This window comes from Eutrigla gurnardus, assembly GCF_963514095.1.
Source record: "Eutrigla gurnardus genome assembly, chromosome: 12".
NCBI classification, from domain to species: Eukaryota; Metazoa; Chordata; class Actinopteri; order Perciformes; family Triglidae; genus Eutrigla; species Eutrigla gurnardus.
The window spans coordinates 23094414-23105993 of NC_139926.1; the positions used below are offsets into that span (position 1 = coordinate 23094414).

General features: G+C 42.3%; 1 protein-coding gene across 2 annotated transcripts in view; it reads right to left on the reverse strand.

Annotated features, from left to right (window-relative positions):
- Positions 1-11335, reverse strand: part of tmeff2a (transmembrane protein with EGF-like and two follistatin-like domains 2a) — a 92460-nt gene extending 81125 nt beyond the window's left edge. Inside the window, exon 1 of one of the 2 annotated variants that reach the window (XM_084023576.1) lies at positions 10561-11335. In XM_084023576.1, the coding sequence (XP_083879702.1) occupies positions 10561-10750 (190 nt within the window). In that variant the 5' untranslated portion in view covers positions 10751-11335. The remainder of the gene's footprint in view (positions 1-10560) is intronic. The other variant, XM_084023575.1, reaches the window with a different exon arrangement.
- Positions 11336-11580: the final 245 nt, after the last annotated feature.

The following is an 11580-nucleotide window of genomic DNA, read 5'->3' on the forward strand; positions in this document are numbered from 1 at the left end:
TATAATGTTTAATGGAGCATTAAATATGACAAATATTGAAATAAAATAAGAACCTGAAGTCAAGAATGTGTGATATAATTGGAATGTGAAGCAGAAGATGTTTAAAGATACTTATCGTTGACATGCAAAGATGAACAATGTGCGGTTTGTTCCTTTATTCGTCTCAGTTCATGCTTTGTAGCCTTAAAGAAAATTGTTTAAAGCTACGCATGAGACATATTTTACCTATTTGACTCGGATCAAATGACTAGAGTTGAGCATGCTAAGTCACAAACATCTCTTAAAAGTAATAAAATGAACTTACATCTTATTTTAATTAACTTTATTTAACCAGACAACTCCAGGATGAACATAAATCTCCTAAAATCTCCTATGTAGCTCTAATGGATGTTCCAGTCATACTTGGCCAAGGTTTAAACATCATTCAAACATCAAAGACCATACAATCTACATCAGAAAGATAAATGTAGCGTTTTACTGTATGAGTGGCAATAACTCCCACTTCATCAAAAAAGGAAGACTTTGAAATCACCTTTAAAGTTTTAATTTCAGGAGTGTTCCAGACGCTATTCAGACAAAACCTCAGTGCTCCACTCAAAATAAAAGTTTAATGAAACTCAAAATGAACCCCAGTGCCCGGGTGGAAAACAGATTTTATCACCACCAAAAAAACTCCCAATGTCCTCAGCTTTGGACCCTTTACCATTGAGATTTTATTTTCTATTCATGGACAGTCTTATTATAATTGACACTTACACTCAGCACCTTATGCAACCTAACAGTAATATCCAATGCCCCTTTCCACTTCTAAAATCCCTCCTTGGCAAGGAACAGCCTATCAGGCAATAATACCCCACGGAAGAGAGGCCCAATGTTGAAAACGAACCTGCTATTTGCCAGGGTCCTGAATGACCGTAAAGTGCAAGCTCTCAGTACAAATATACAATCATCAAGGCAAGAACAGCGACATGAGAGGTCTCGACTCACTCGGAGTGCAAGGACGGAACAAAGCCCTCAGCCCAAAGAGAGCCGTACTGTACGAGGCAATGTGGAAAGCCACAAAAACAAATGGCACCAAGGCAACTGGCATGGACAATCAACACTACTGGCTATGCTTACATAAATGTCTGGAAACTATCCTTTTCACACCAGCTGGTTAAACTCTTTGTAAGATAGGAAATGTTTTGTTCCGTTTGAAATCACTGCAATCTACTCATTTGTTTTTCAGCTCTTTTGTCAAGAAAGACCTGGATATCGAGCTATGGAAGACGATAAAAGAAAGGAAACGGAGAGAATGCGTGCTCCTCCTCGTGCCATTAAAATGTCTTCTTTATCAAGAAACAGATGTGCAGCTTGGATATCTTTAGGAGCCCGTAAGCAAGAAGCAAGAACACATGTATCGCTGGTAAACAACATCTCAGAGGGATTCATTACCGATGGGGTCATCCTCACGAGCAATGGTGCAATCGAGACCTACAGATGAAAGAAAAGGCGCTTTGTCTACGTTAGAATTACAAAAAAAAATCCAAACCGTTTACATGGATGCGAGTGACATATCAGCTTTTGTTATGGATGTCAGCCCTCCGAACGAAGCAAGTACAAAACATAATAGAATAGTTGTCCCAGATGATCACCTCTCAGAAATATCGGGGCGAACAGGGTTTCATCTTCAAAGAAAAATCAGCACAAATCTCAATTAGTTATCTGACAATGATTGCCTTAAAGCGAGTGCAAATATAGATCCACAGTAGCCCACTGTGAGAGGCAGTTTCTCATACTTGTCATTTAAGGGCTGAGGGGAATGAAATATTCTCAAAAAAAATGTTGTTACTGTCACAGAAATAAATGACACACTATCACCCTGCAAGTTGGTTTTCATCATTCTAGGGGCGTGGTCTTTTACCCATGAAGCTAATTCAGTCATGGTTACAATCCCTTTTTTTCTATCGAGTGGCAGCTGTTTTGAATTCTTCAATCTGCAGTGCACACGTTTTGTTCTATAAAAAAAGGAGGAATTTCTTTATGTCATTAAAACGTGGATATAATTCTAAAATAAGGGCTGTCAGGGAGATTGTTCTGGGGAGTGAAGCGTATAGCGTTCGTAAGAAACACCCATGATAACTGGATTTTTTTTTTTTTATGTTTGGGTCAATAGCTTCTTTTCAAATGTCGACATTTACTGTTTCTAGATTTGTCCAAACACATCGTTTTCTTTGTTGGGCAGGTAAAGATACAAACCCTGACAGCTCTGCACACCCATCAAGATTTTAGAGGGTGTAACATCCACATCCACGGCATATGATAAAGTAAAGCGTTTACTGTTATTGTTCTGTCTCCAACACTTTGGGATCCATTTCTGAGCTGAAACTCAGCGCTGACAACTACAGAGTGCCTGTTTTCAAACAACAGACAAAAGCTGAGTGCCTCTGTACGAAAAGAAAAGAAATCCAAAAAGTGACAGTAAACGTTGCAAAAACATTTTCCTTTCAACACTTTGAGCTTAGAGCTCCAAAACTTTAAAACATACGACAACCTAACCACATGATAAGAATTATCTTTAAAGATGAGCGTTTCCAGCAGAAATATAATCACCCACAAACATCAAGCTGTCAGTATCTGGGAGCTAAGTCGTTTTGACAGAAATACATTTTGGAAATATCAAATATCAAGTCTCGGTAAGTCAGTGACTCGTTATTCAATCATTTGATATGACGTGAAACACTGCAGCGCTGTAATAATCGTTCAAAACTAAACCCTGATTCAAAGTCAGGATCTTAAGCAGCAAGTTCTGGTTGACGTCATTAATGTGTGAGAATGTGTGCTGTATGAACTGTATTTACAGCCTTTAGGCTACACTTTGTGTAGGGTGGTTTTCCACCTCAAAACAGAAATTGGACGTGACTTTTTATAAGGGATATCTGCCAAGTTGGTTGAATTCAACAATAAAAAAACAGTGTGCAGGTGTATCGTTGGCTAACGGTCTGTAATGTGTTAGCGAATGATATCCTAACACGTTAGCTTAAGAAACCCTAACACATTAGCTAAAGAAACCCTAACATCTTAACTAAAGAAACCCTAACATGTTGGCTGAAAAAAAAACCCTAACATGTTGGCTGAAGAAACCCTAATACGTTGGCTAAAGAAACCCTAACATGTTAACTAAAGAAACCCTAACACGTTAGCTAAAGAAACCCTAACATGTTGGCTGAAGAAACCCTAACACCTTAGCTAAAGAAACCCTAACATCTTAACTAAAGAAACCCTAACATGTTGGCTTAAGAAACCCTAACATGTTGGCTGAAGAAACCCTAACACCTTAGCTAAAGAAACCCTAACATCTTAACTAAAGAAACCCTAACATGTTGGCTGAAGAAACCCTAACATGTTGGCTGAAGAAACCCTAACATGTTGGCTGAAGAAACCCTAACACCTTAGCTAAAGAAACCCTAACATCTTAACTAAAGAAACCCTAACATGTTGGCTTAAGAAACCCTAACATGTTGGCTGAAGAAACCCTAACACCTTAGCTAAAGAAACCCTAACATCTTAACTAAAGAAACCCTAACATGTTGGCTGAAGAAACCCTAACATGTTGGCTGAAGAAACCCTAACACCTTAGCTAAAGAAACCCTAACATCTTAACTAAAGAAACCCTAACATGTTGGCTGAAGAAACCCTAACATGTTGGCTGAAGAAACCCTAACACCTTAGCTAAAGAAACCATAACATCTTAACTAAAGAAACCCTAACATGTTGGCTGAAGAAACCCTAACATGTTGGCTGAAGAAACCCTAACATGTTAGCTGAAGAAACCCTAACATGTTGGCTGAAGAAACCCTAACATGTTAGCTGAAGAAACCCTAACATGTTGGCTGAAGAAACCCTAACACATAAGCTAAAGAAACCCTAACATCTTAACTAAAGAAACCCTAACATGTTGGCTGAAGAAACCCTAACATCTTAACTAAAGAAACCCTAACATGTTGGCTGAAGAAACCCTAACATGTTAGCTGAAGAAACCCTAACATGTTGGCTGAAGAAACCCTAACACGTTAGCTGAAGAAACCCTAACACATAAGCTAAAGAAACCCTAACATCTTAACTAAAGAAACCCTAACATGTTAACAAAATCAACCCTAACACGTTAGCTACAGAACCCCAAACTGAAGACAGATGTAACAATGGGGACAAAAGTTAGTCCCATTTCTTCCCCTGTTAAGGGAAAACTGTGGATTCCATGTCCTAAAACTGCCAAAAAAGACTAAATTAATATATGACTACTGACACATGAGAAACTGCCTCCAAAAAGCAGTTTTTAAATCGTTTTCTCAGATATCTGTGTGTATGGCCTGAAGTAAAATATCAGTAGGCTAATCAGCACAAAAATTAGTAATTCTCGAAGTAGCTCTTTAATATTTTTTAACATTTAATAGACTCTAGACATGGAACAGACTGTTAATTCCTACATCATCAACATCACAAAAAGTAATTGCAGGGAGGGCGATGGTGAGAGATATAACTTCTTAACAGTGGAGAGAGAACATGACTTTGCAACAGAGATCCCATAAATAAATGGTATTAATGACATTTAATATGGTGTTCATGATGATCTGAGCTTTCGTTTGGTACGAGGTGTGGTGGTACTTGCTTGGGAGGGTTTTGTAACTTATCTGATATCTTTTTGACCTTGTATGATTCCTGTTTTTTTATTTTATTTTGTTTTTACAAAAACTATAAGCACACTGATGTTAATTAAAATCTTCCCCTCTCTCACCGTCCTCCACCAAATGTTAAAGGGTGCTGGTTGACACGCATCCTGTATACAGCCCAAGTGGCACCGTGTCAGAGGCCTTGAAAACTTACACTTCCTGCTCCTGCCCCACCATTCCAGGAGGAGATTACAGTGAGCTGAATAATTAACGAAAACAAGCCGGCAAACATCAAATATTGAAAAGGTAATGTTTATATGCGAACGATTAAGATGGCAAGCGAAGCACTTACTTGTCTAAAAGAGAGACCTTGTCAGCCAAATGCATCTCCACCTACCTGGAATTTCACAACACTAAGAAGAGCAAGGAGCCCTCCCCCCTCCCTGTTTTAAGCATTGTTCTGATTAATAATTAAGCAGACTAAATTAATAATGAAGGCTGAACAACCACAGCGGTGAGACATCCTTCCCTGACCTCTCTTTTGCTGTGGGGGTTTTTTTTCCTATAACTTTGCAACAGGTTTTCAAATGTTTGTCTTGGAGAGAGTTTTAGTTCAGCAAAGGCACCAATAACTCAAAGCATGAAAAGCACCCGAATCATAATCCAAACAGGTACCTTGACTAAACTTAAAGCATTTTTTTTAGGCAGACAACTCCCTCAGAGGATCTAATTAGTAACTTTTGATAAGATCCGGCTCCCAGTGTCTTCTTCTACTACACAGCTTCCTGCTGCTGTTTCCTCTCGGAGGTGTGGACCTACAAGAGGAGCACTTTTGACCTCTCTGTTGATAAATCTTGGAAGCAGATGGCCGATTCTCTCCAGACTACTGCTAATTCACTCCACTTGATGGGATTTACAGGGAGCTTTGCATATTCTGCACTCATCCCTGTCGCTTCAACTATGAAAGCGGCACGTGGCCCTTCAGAAGTCAACAATACCCGAAGGGTTCGCTGCAGAAGGATCTGTGGCCGTTGCTCTGAAATCCTCCCACAGGGCGTGTAAGTCATAGTGCTGCTGGGATGACGTACCCCCGGAAGTTACTATTGCACTAGTTCTCTCGACAAAAAGTCAATGGGATTTTTCTATTGCATTTTGGAATATTGCAGAAAATAAGCTTGTGTTAAACACAGATGATGACTGAATGATGATTACACGTTTTGCTCACATATGAATACCACGTTTATGAATACTCAAGCGTAAAAGCAAACCCCAGATATAAAAAAACTACAAGAAGTGGATGTCGTCATGGTGACGTCACCCATTGGTTTGTGGACTACGGTTTTGAAGCCTGGGGTTCGGCATGTTGGGCATCGCCATCTTGGAATTTACTCTAAATGGCACTGTTTTATTAAAAATCAGCATCCTGCCATACTGAAGAAAGCTTCACATTGCAGAAGTGGAGGTTTTGTTATACACCACGACGGCGGACTAGTCGGCGTGATGACGTTTTGTAGTCGCAGCAACCCTGCTTTTCAAAACACAGTAGTATTTACTCATATATTCTTAATTTGTTAAAATATCTTAAGCTTTTACCTAATTTCTGTGTTTGAGGACCCCAACCTGCACAACTCTATATAGTCACACCATTAGAATACAGCAATCTGTGAAAAAGGATTGTGATTAAAAAGGAAAAACTGAATTGGACTGACTGAAGCTGGTACTTTCATCAAGGGAGACATTCAGCAAAAGACGAGTATTAATATGCCCAGCTTCAACTTGCTTTGGATATGGATGAATAAAATGCCAAAAAAAAAAGGACATGAGCTGATTTTTGGCCAAAGTCTGCAAGTGCACCTATTAAAGATAACAGTCTCTGCTCATTTATCTAAAGTGATACGAGCCAAAATATGACAGGCAAAATGCCACCAATGACTTGACTGTGATAATTACACATGTTGAATACTCAACGGTGCTGGATATACAAACCTGTTCAATTTGTCTGATAAAACACGGTTCTCCATGTTCATTTAACGGTACAAACACTTAATAAATGGAGCACCAAGTACATTTCCATCATAAGAAGACCTCAACCACCATATGATTTTACTATTTGGTTTAAAGCAAGCCTTAAAAGGAATAGTGTGTAGGATTAAGTGGTGTCTAGTGGTAAAACTACACATTGCAACCTATTGAGTGCCGATCCATTCACCCCTCCACTTTTCCAAGCGTGTCGGGGAACTGCGGTGGCTTTCAGGTAACTAAAACACAAAAGGCCCTCTCCAGATTAAGTGTCTGGTTTGGCCCTTGTGGGCGTAGAATCATGGCCGACTCATTCTAAGAGAAAGAAAACACAGTGATTCGTAATTTCAGGTGATACGAAGATATAATAATATATATTATATTCCATTTCTCACACACTGCTCATTTAAAGCTGCGCTAATTAATATATTTAAATTTGACTGGTATATGAAAGTCTCGATGCTAGTGATGAACCCAGGGAGAGTTATTTGACTCTGCAATTCTCCAGTGTTTTAGCATCTTTCAGCTCATTATTATGGTTTTATGGGCCTCAGCTCTTCTGTTTTGGTTCAGACTCACCAGCCTTGTTTTCAGCAGCACCAGTATTCAGCAGTAAAGTTTGACACATTTTGCAGCTACTTCATAGACATAGTGGGACTTTTTGGCAGCTAAAGAGACAGATGTTACCCTCAGGAGTCGGTTGAGACCAAAACAGAGCTAAATACAGTGAATATCGGACTTATATTTGTCTGCTGCTGCTTGTTTCTGCTGCCCCCATGTGGCCAAACAATTATGTTAAAGCAGCTTTTAAAGCTGCCGTAGGCAATGAAACTGTCTCTAAAGATGTGTTATTTAAAGCACTTGAGTAGTTTCAGCCATTCATGTTAATGGTAAAAGGACTGCATTGAAGCGAACTTTACCTCCCAAAGAGCTTTACAATTTGCCTTTCATTAACCCATTCACCCACTCATTCATGCAGCAGTGGCGGTGGAGATGTACTCATAATATACCTATAAATAGTCTTGAAAAGACCACATGCATGTAACAGGCACACATTAACCCATGTTGCTGCACAATCATGGGAAAGCACACAAAAAATGACTCACAAAGTCAGAGTGAATGCCATGTTTCCCCCATGAGGGTTAGGTATTTGTTGCATCAACATTTTAATTGTAAATCCTTAAAAGCAATTTATGATCTATCATGATGTATGAACTTTCCAATCTCCAATATAATTTCATCAACTCACCCCCTTTTTTCACACTTGTCATAGTAGAAAAGGCACAGATGCTACTGAAAACATTAATTGGCTCTGTTCGAATCCCAGTAAGCTGTGGCGATGTGACAGTGAGTTAGCATGCCTGTTGCCTGAAATCAAAGCAGCTAAATAGAAAACACTGATGTGACAATATGTCAGCGTTTACTTTTAGTTTTCACGAAGGACACAAACAGTGATCTCCTGGGAGAAAGTTCGCCGTTTGTTTGACGTATCCATCTCCCCTCCGAATTGCCCCGTTCTGGGTACCTTCATACCACGTGATTTGATCCGAGGCCCTAATAATGACATTGAGAAAAGCACTGACGAGCGTGAACGACTTCATATCGCGTTTTTGCAAAATCCCACCAAGCGCATCCTCACACATTACAGTGCACGCATCCCAAATGACCCACTGGGTTGACCACAGGCATCTTGAGGCCGAGTCTATATCTGCACTCACAATAGAACAAAGATGGACTTAGTGTCTAGATCATTTGGGGATCCTCTGTTCTGCCTCAGCGAAGCCTTCAATGGCAGTTGTTCATGGCCGTCCACAGATGCAAACCAAACAGAATGACAATCTTTGTCAAACCGAAGTTTTCTCTACCCCCCCTCCCCTCTGTTTCAGTCCATGAAACAGCATCTCATTCAGCACTGGTTCAAAGACAGCACTGCCGGAAACCAGCTCCCCGTTCCCATTTTCATGCCACTACTGCCCATAATTATCTGTGTCTTAGCACCGAGGTGACACTGAACTCATCACCGAACCGTTTTTTTTTTTTTTCAGCCTGCCTTATTCTCCCTGGGCTGAAAGCTGTCACACATTAGTGCTATTGTTAAAGTGCATGATACGCAGGAAGGGAGTGGATAATTAAGCCCTGTGCAATTACTGTCTGCTTTTTTTTAATTATTATTATTATTATTAAAAGGGGTTTATCTTTTTTTCACGATGGATCACGTGTCACTTGTTCCGTCCTATTAATGCTAACTGATGCTGAGTGCAAGCGTGAATGCTTTATTCTCAGTAGAATATATGCACATAAGCTTCCTCAAGGCGCGTTGGATACAAGCCTCGAAAACGCTTGCAAGAGTGTGTCAGGAAGTGGGGGGAGGCAGGCAAGTGTGGATTCGGACAGGAAGTTTACCATTATTGGTCATTATTAGCAAATCATCATCACCATCAGGAGCGGCGCGAAAATTATCCTCCGATATAACACAATGGATGCACATAATGGCTCGCAGACAAATGGTCGGATGGAGAATGGGAATAAAGCAACCACTGTAACATAAGTAACATGAACATGGATGAGATATTATTCTAGGGAGGAAGCTGTGCCTTTGCACTGATAAACACACAGAGCAGCGCCAGAAAGAAACATTTTTAAATAAAGATGACAACAATCTTCCAAATGTTATGAATCACGCTGATAAAAAAAAAGAAGTGTCTCATTTTAATCTTGTTTTAATTATGCCTATCTTGATGAGCCTATTATCATAATCAAATTCATTTGAACAACTTTGATATCCAAATGAGGTCCATATCTTCTGACAGGGAATTTATTTATTCTTAAATCTCCTGAGAGCTACCTCAAATCTTCCCATGATGTTTGATCTATATATCATGGAAATGTTGATGTTCCACATCCACGTATTGAGGCTGCAGAACAGCAGTGACTCCGTATTGACGCGCGGCTGTTATGAGCTATAATATCGATACTGCTACTGCCTACGAGTGTGTGGAATCGGCTCGGAGCTATTTTAAGGGCTCAGACTTGGACGGGCGACAGGGGAAATATATGGCGGCACAGTCGGCTGATTTACAAAGGGGAAGGAGAGGCGCTGCAGACCGGGTCCGCTCCTTTTTCTTTTTCTTTTTTTTTTTGTATCGCTTCGGGCAAACCGAGGAGAGAGAAAACAAGTTTACAGCTCGGTGGCCTATAAAACAAACGACTGCATTTATATAAAAGTAACACTTGATGAAACGAGCAGGGGGATGCCGAATACACCAATTAAACATGGATTTATCATTTCTGGTGCGGTTTTATTCCACCGCGTGGGCAATTAAAGTCAAACTGGGGCTGTAATAAACACGCGTTGTTCCAACTTCCGACAGTAAAGTAGCCTATTCCGACATCCTCGAAGTAACGGCGTTGCTGGTGTTATTGTGGCGTGCACGTCGCGTCATTGTGGGCGACAACCCCCCCTTACAATGAACCCTCGCGGCTGCTGTTTTTTTCACTTTGTCTCGGATCGACAGCATTGATCCCTTTGCGCCTCCCAGGTAATTCTTCTGACATGATCGGACAGTGAACGCATCGCTGTCACGCTCAGAGGCAAAACTCAACAAATGCACATCAAGCCCCCCCCCCCCCCCCCCCCCCCAGCTTAAAACTCTGCATCCTCTCATCGCGGGGCTTTGCGGTGTTAAGTATCTGCAGCCACGCAGAACCAGCACCCCAAACCCCCGGACACGGTCTCCGGATGAAGCCACACGATCATGAGTCGGCTTTAAAGAGCTCCTCTAAACTTTGAGTCCCCCCCCCCCCCCTCTCTAACGCTGGTCCTGCTGCTCATATGATCGGAGGGGGGGGGGGGGGGATAAAAACACAAACTCTGCCTGACATGGACTCTCACCGGAGCAGTTCCAGCCGGTCGGCGTCTGGCAGTCGCTGAGGGAGGAGGGGAAGGCGCGCAGCTGCTCCACAGGTAAAGTGGCGAGGAAGGAGACGAGGGTGATCCTGAGCCAGCCTCCCGCCGTCCCGCTCCACTGGCGCAGCCGTCGGGGCTCCTCGAGCGGTGCCTGCGCCGCCGCGGAGAGACCCATATCTCACTGGCCCCGGCAGCACAGGCGAGCTGGGGAAGAGACGCAGACTCGCACCGACAACTCCAATCCCGGCAGGTTCAGCGGGGCGCCTAGAGACCGACAGCAGACCATTTTCCGAGCGAGACCGTGCGCCCCATGTAGCAGTTTGCCCCGCGTGAGACTGACCAAAATATATATATAAAAAAAAATAAAATAAAAAAATGTGGGTTCCGCCCGATCCAGGGGAGGCTGCTGCAAGAAGAGGAGGGCTGTGGGTGGGGAGGGAGAGGAGGGGGGTGACCGATGGAGGAAGGTTGTGTGGGATGTAGTCGGGTGGAAAAGTTAGCCAGGCAGGCAAACGCGACTTGCGAGGAGGATGCTCAAGGATGAAGAGAGGGGAGGAAAGGTGAGAGAGAGAGAAAAGGGAGGGATGTGATACAAAAGGGGTGTAAATAAAAAAAAGTGAGAGGATGGAGGCAGAAGAGAATCCCACGGAGAAGAAGGGGGGGCTCGGAGAACGGCGGCGGGCGGTGTGATAGTATCCACGGGTGAAACGAGCAGCTCTCCTCCTGCACGAGCGGAGCGGTCCTCCGGTTGACTTTGTATGTGCGGTGCGTTCAGAGTCGCAGCGAGTTGGTCTCTCTCTCTCTCCTCCCTCCCTCCCTCTCTCTCTCTCACTAGCAGCTGGTTCCAACAGTGGTTATGATCACGTGGAGTGTGATGCGAAGGAGGGTGGAGGTGCTCCTCCAGTAATGATTGGAATATCTTCCTGGTGGAGTAAGCAAAAGAGGAAGGCAGAATAAGAGAGATAAATGGGAATAGTGGTGGGGGGAATGAAGGAGGAGTGCGTC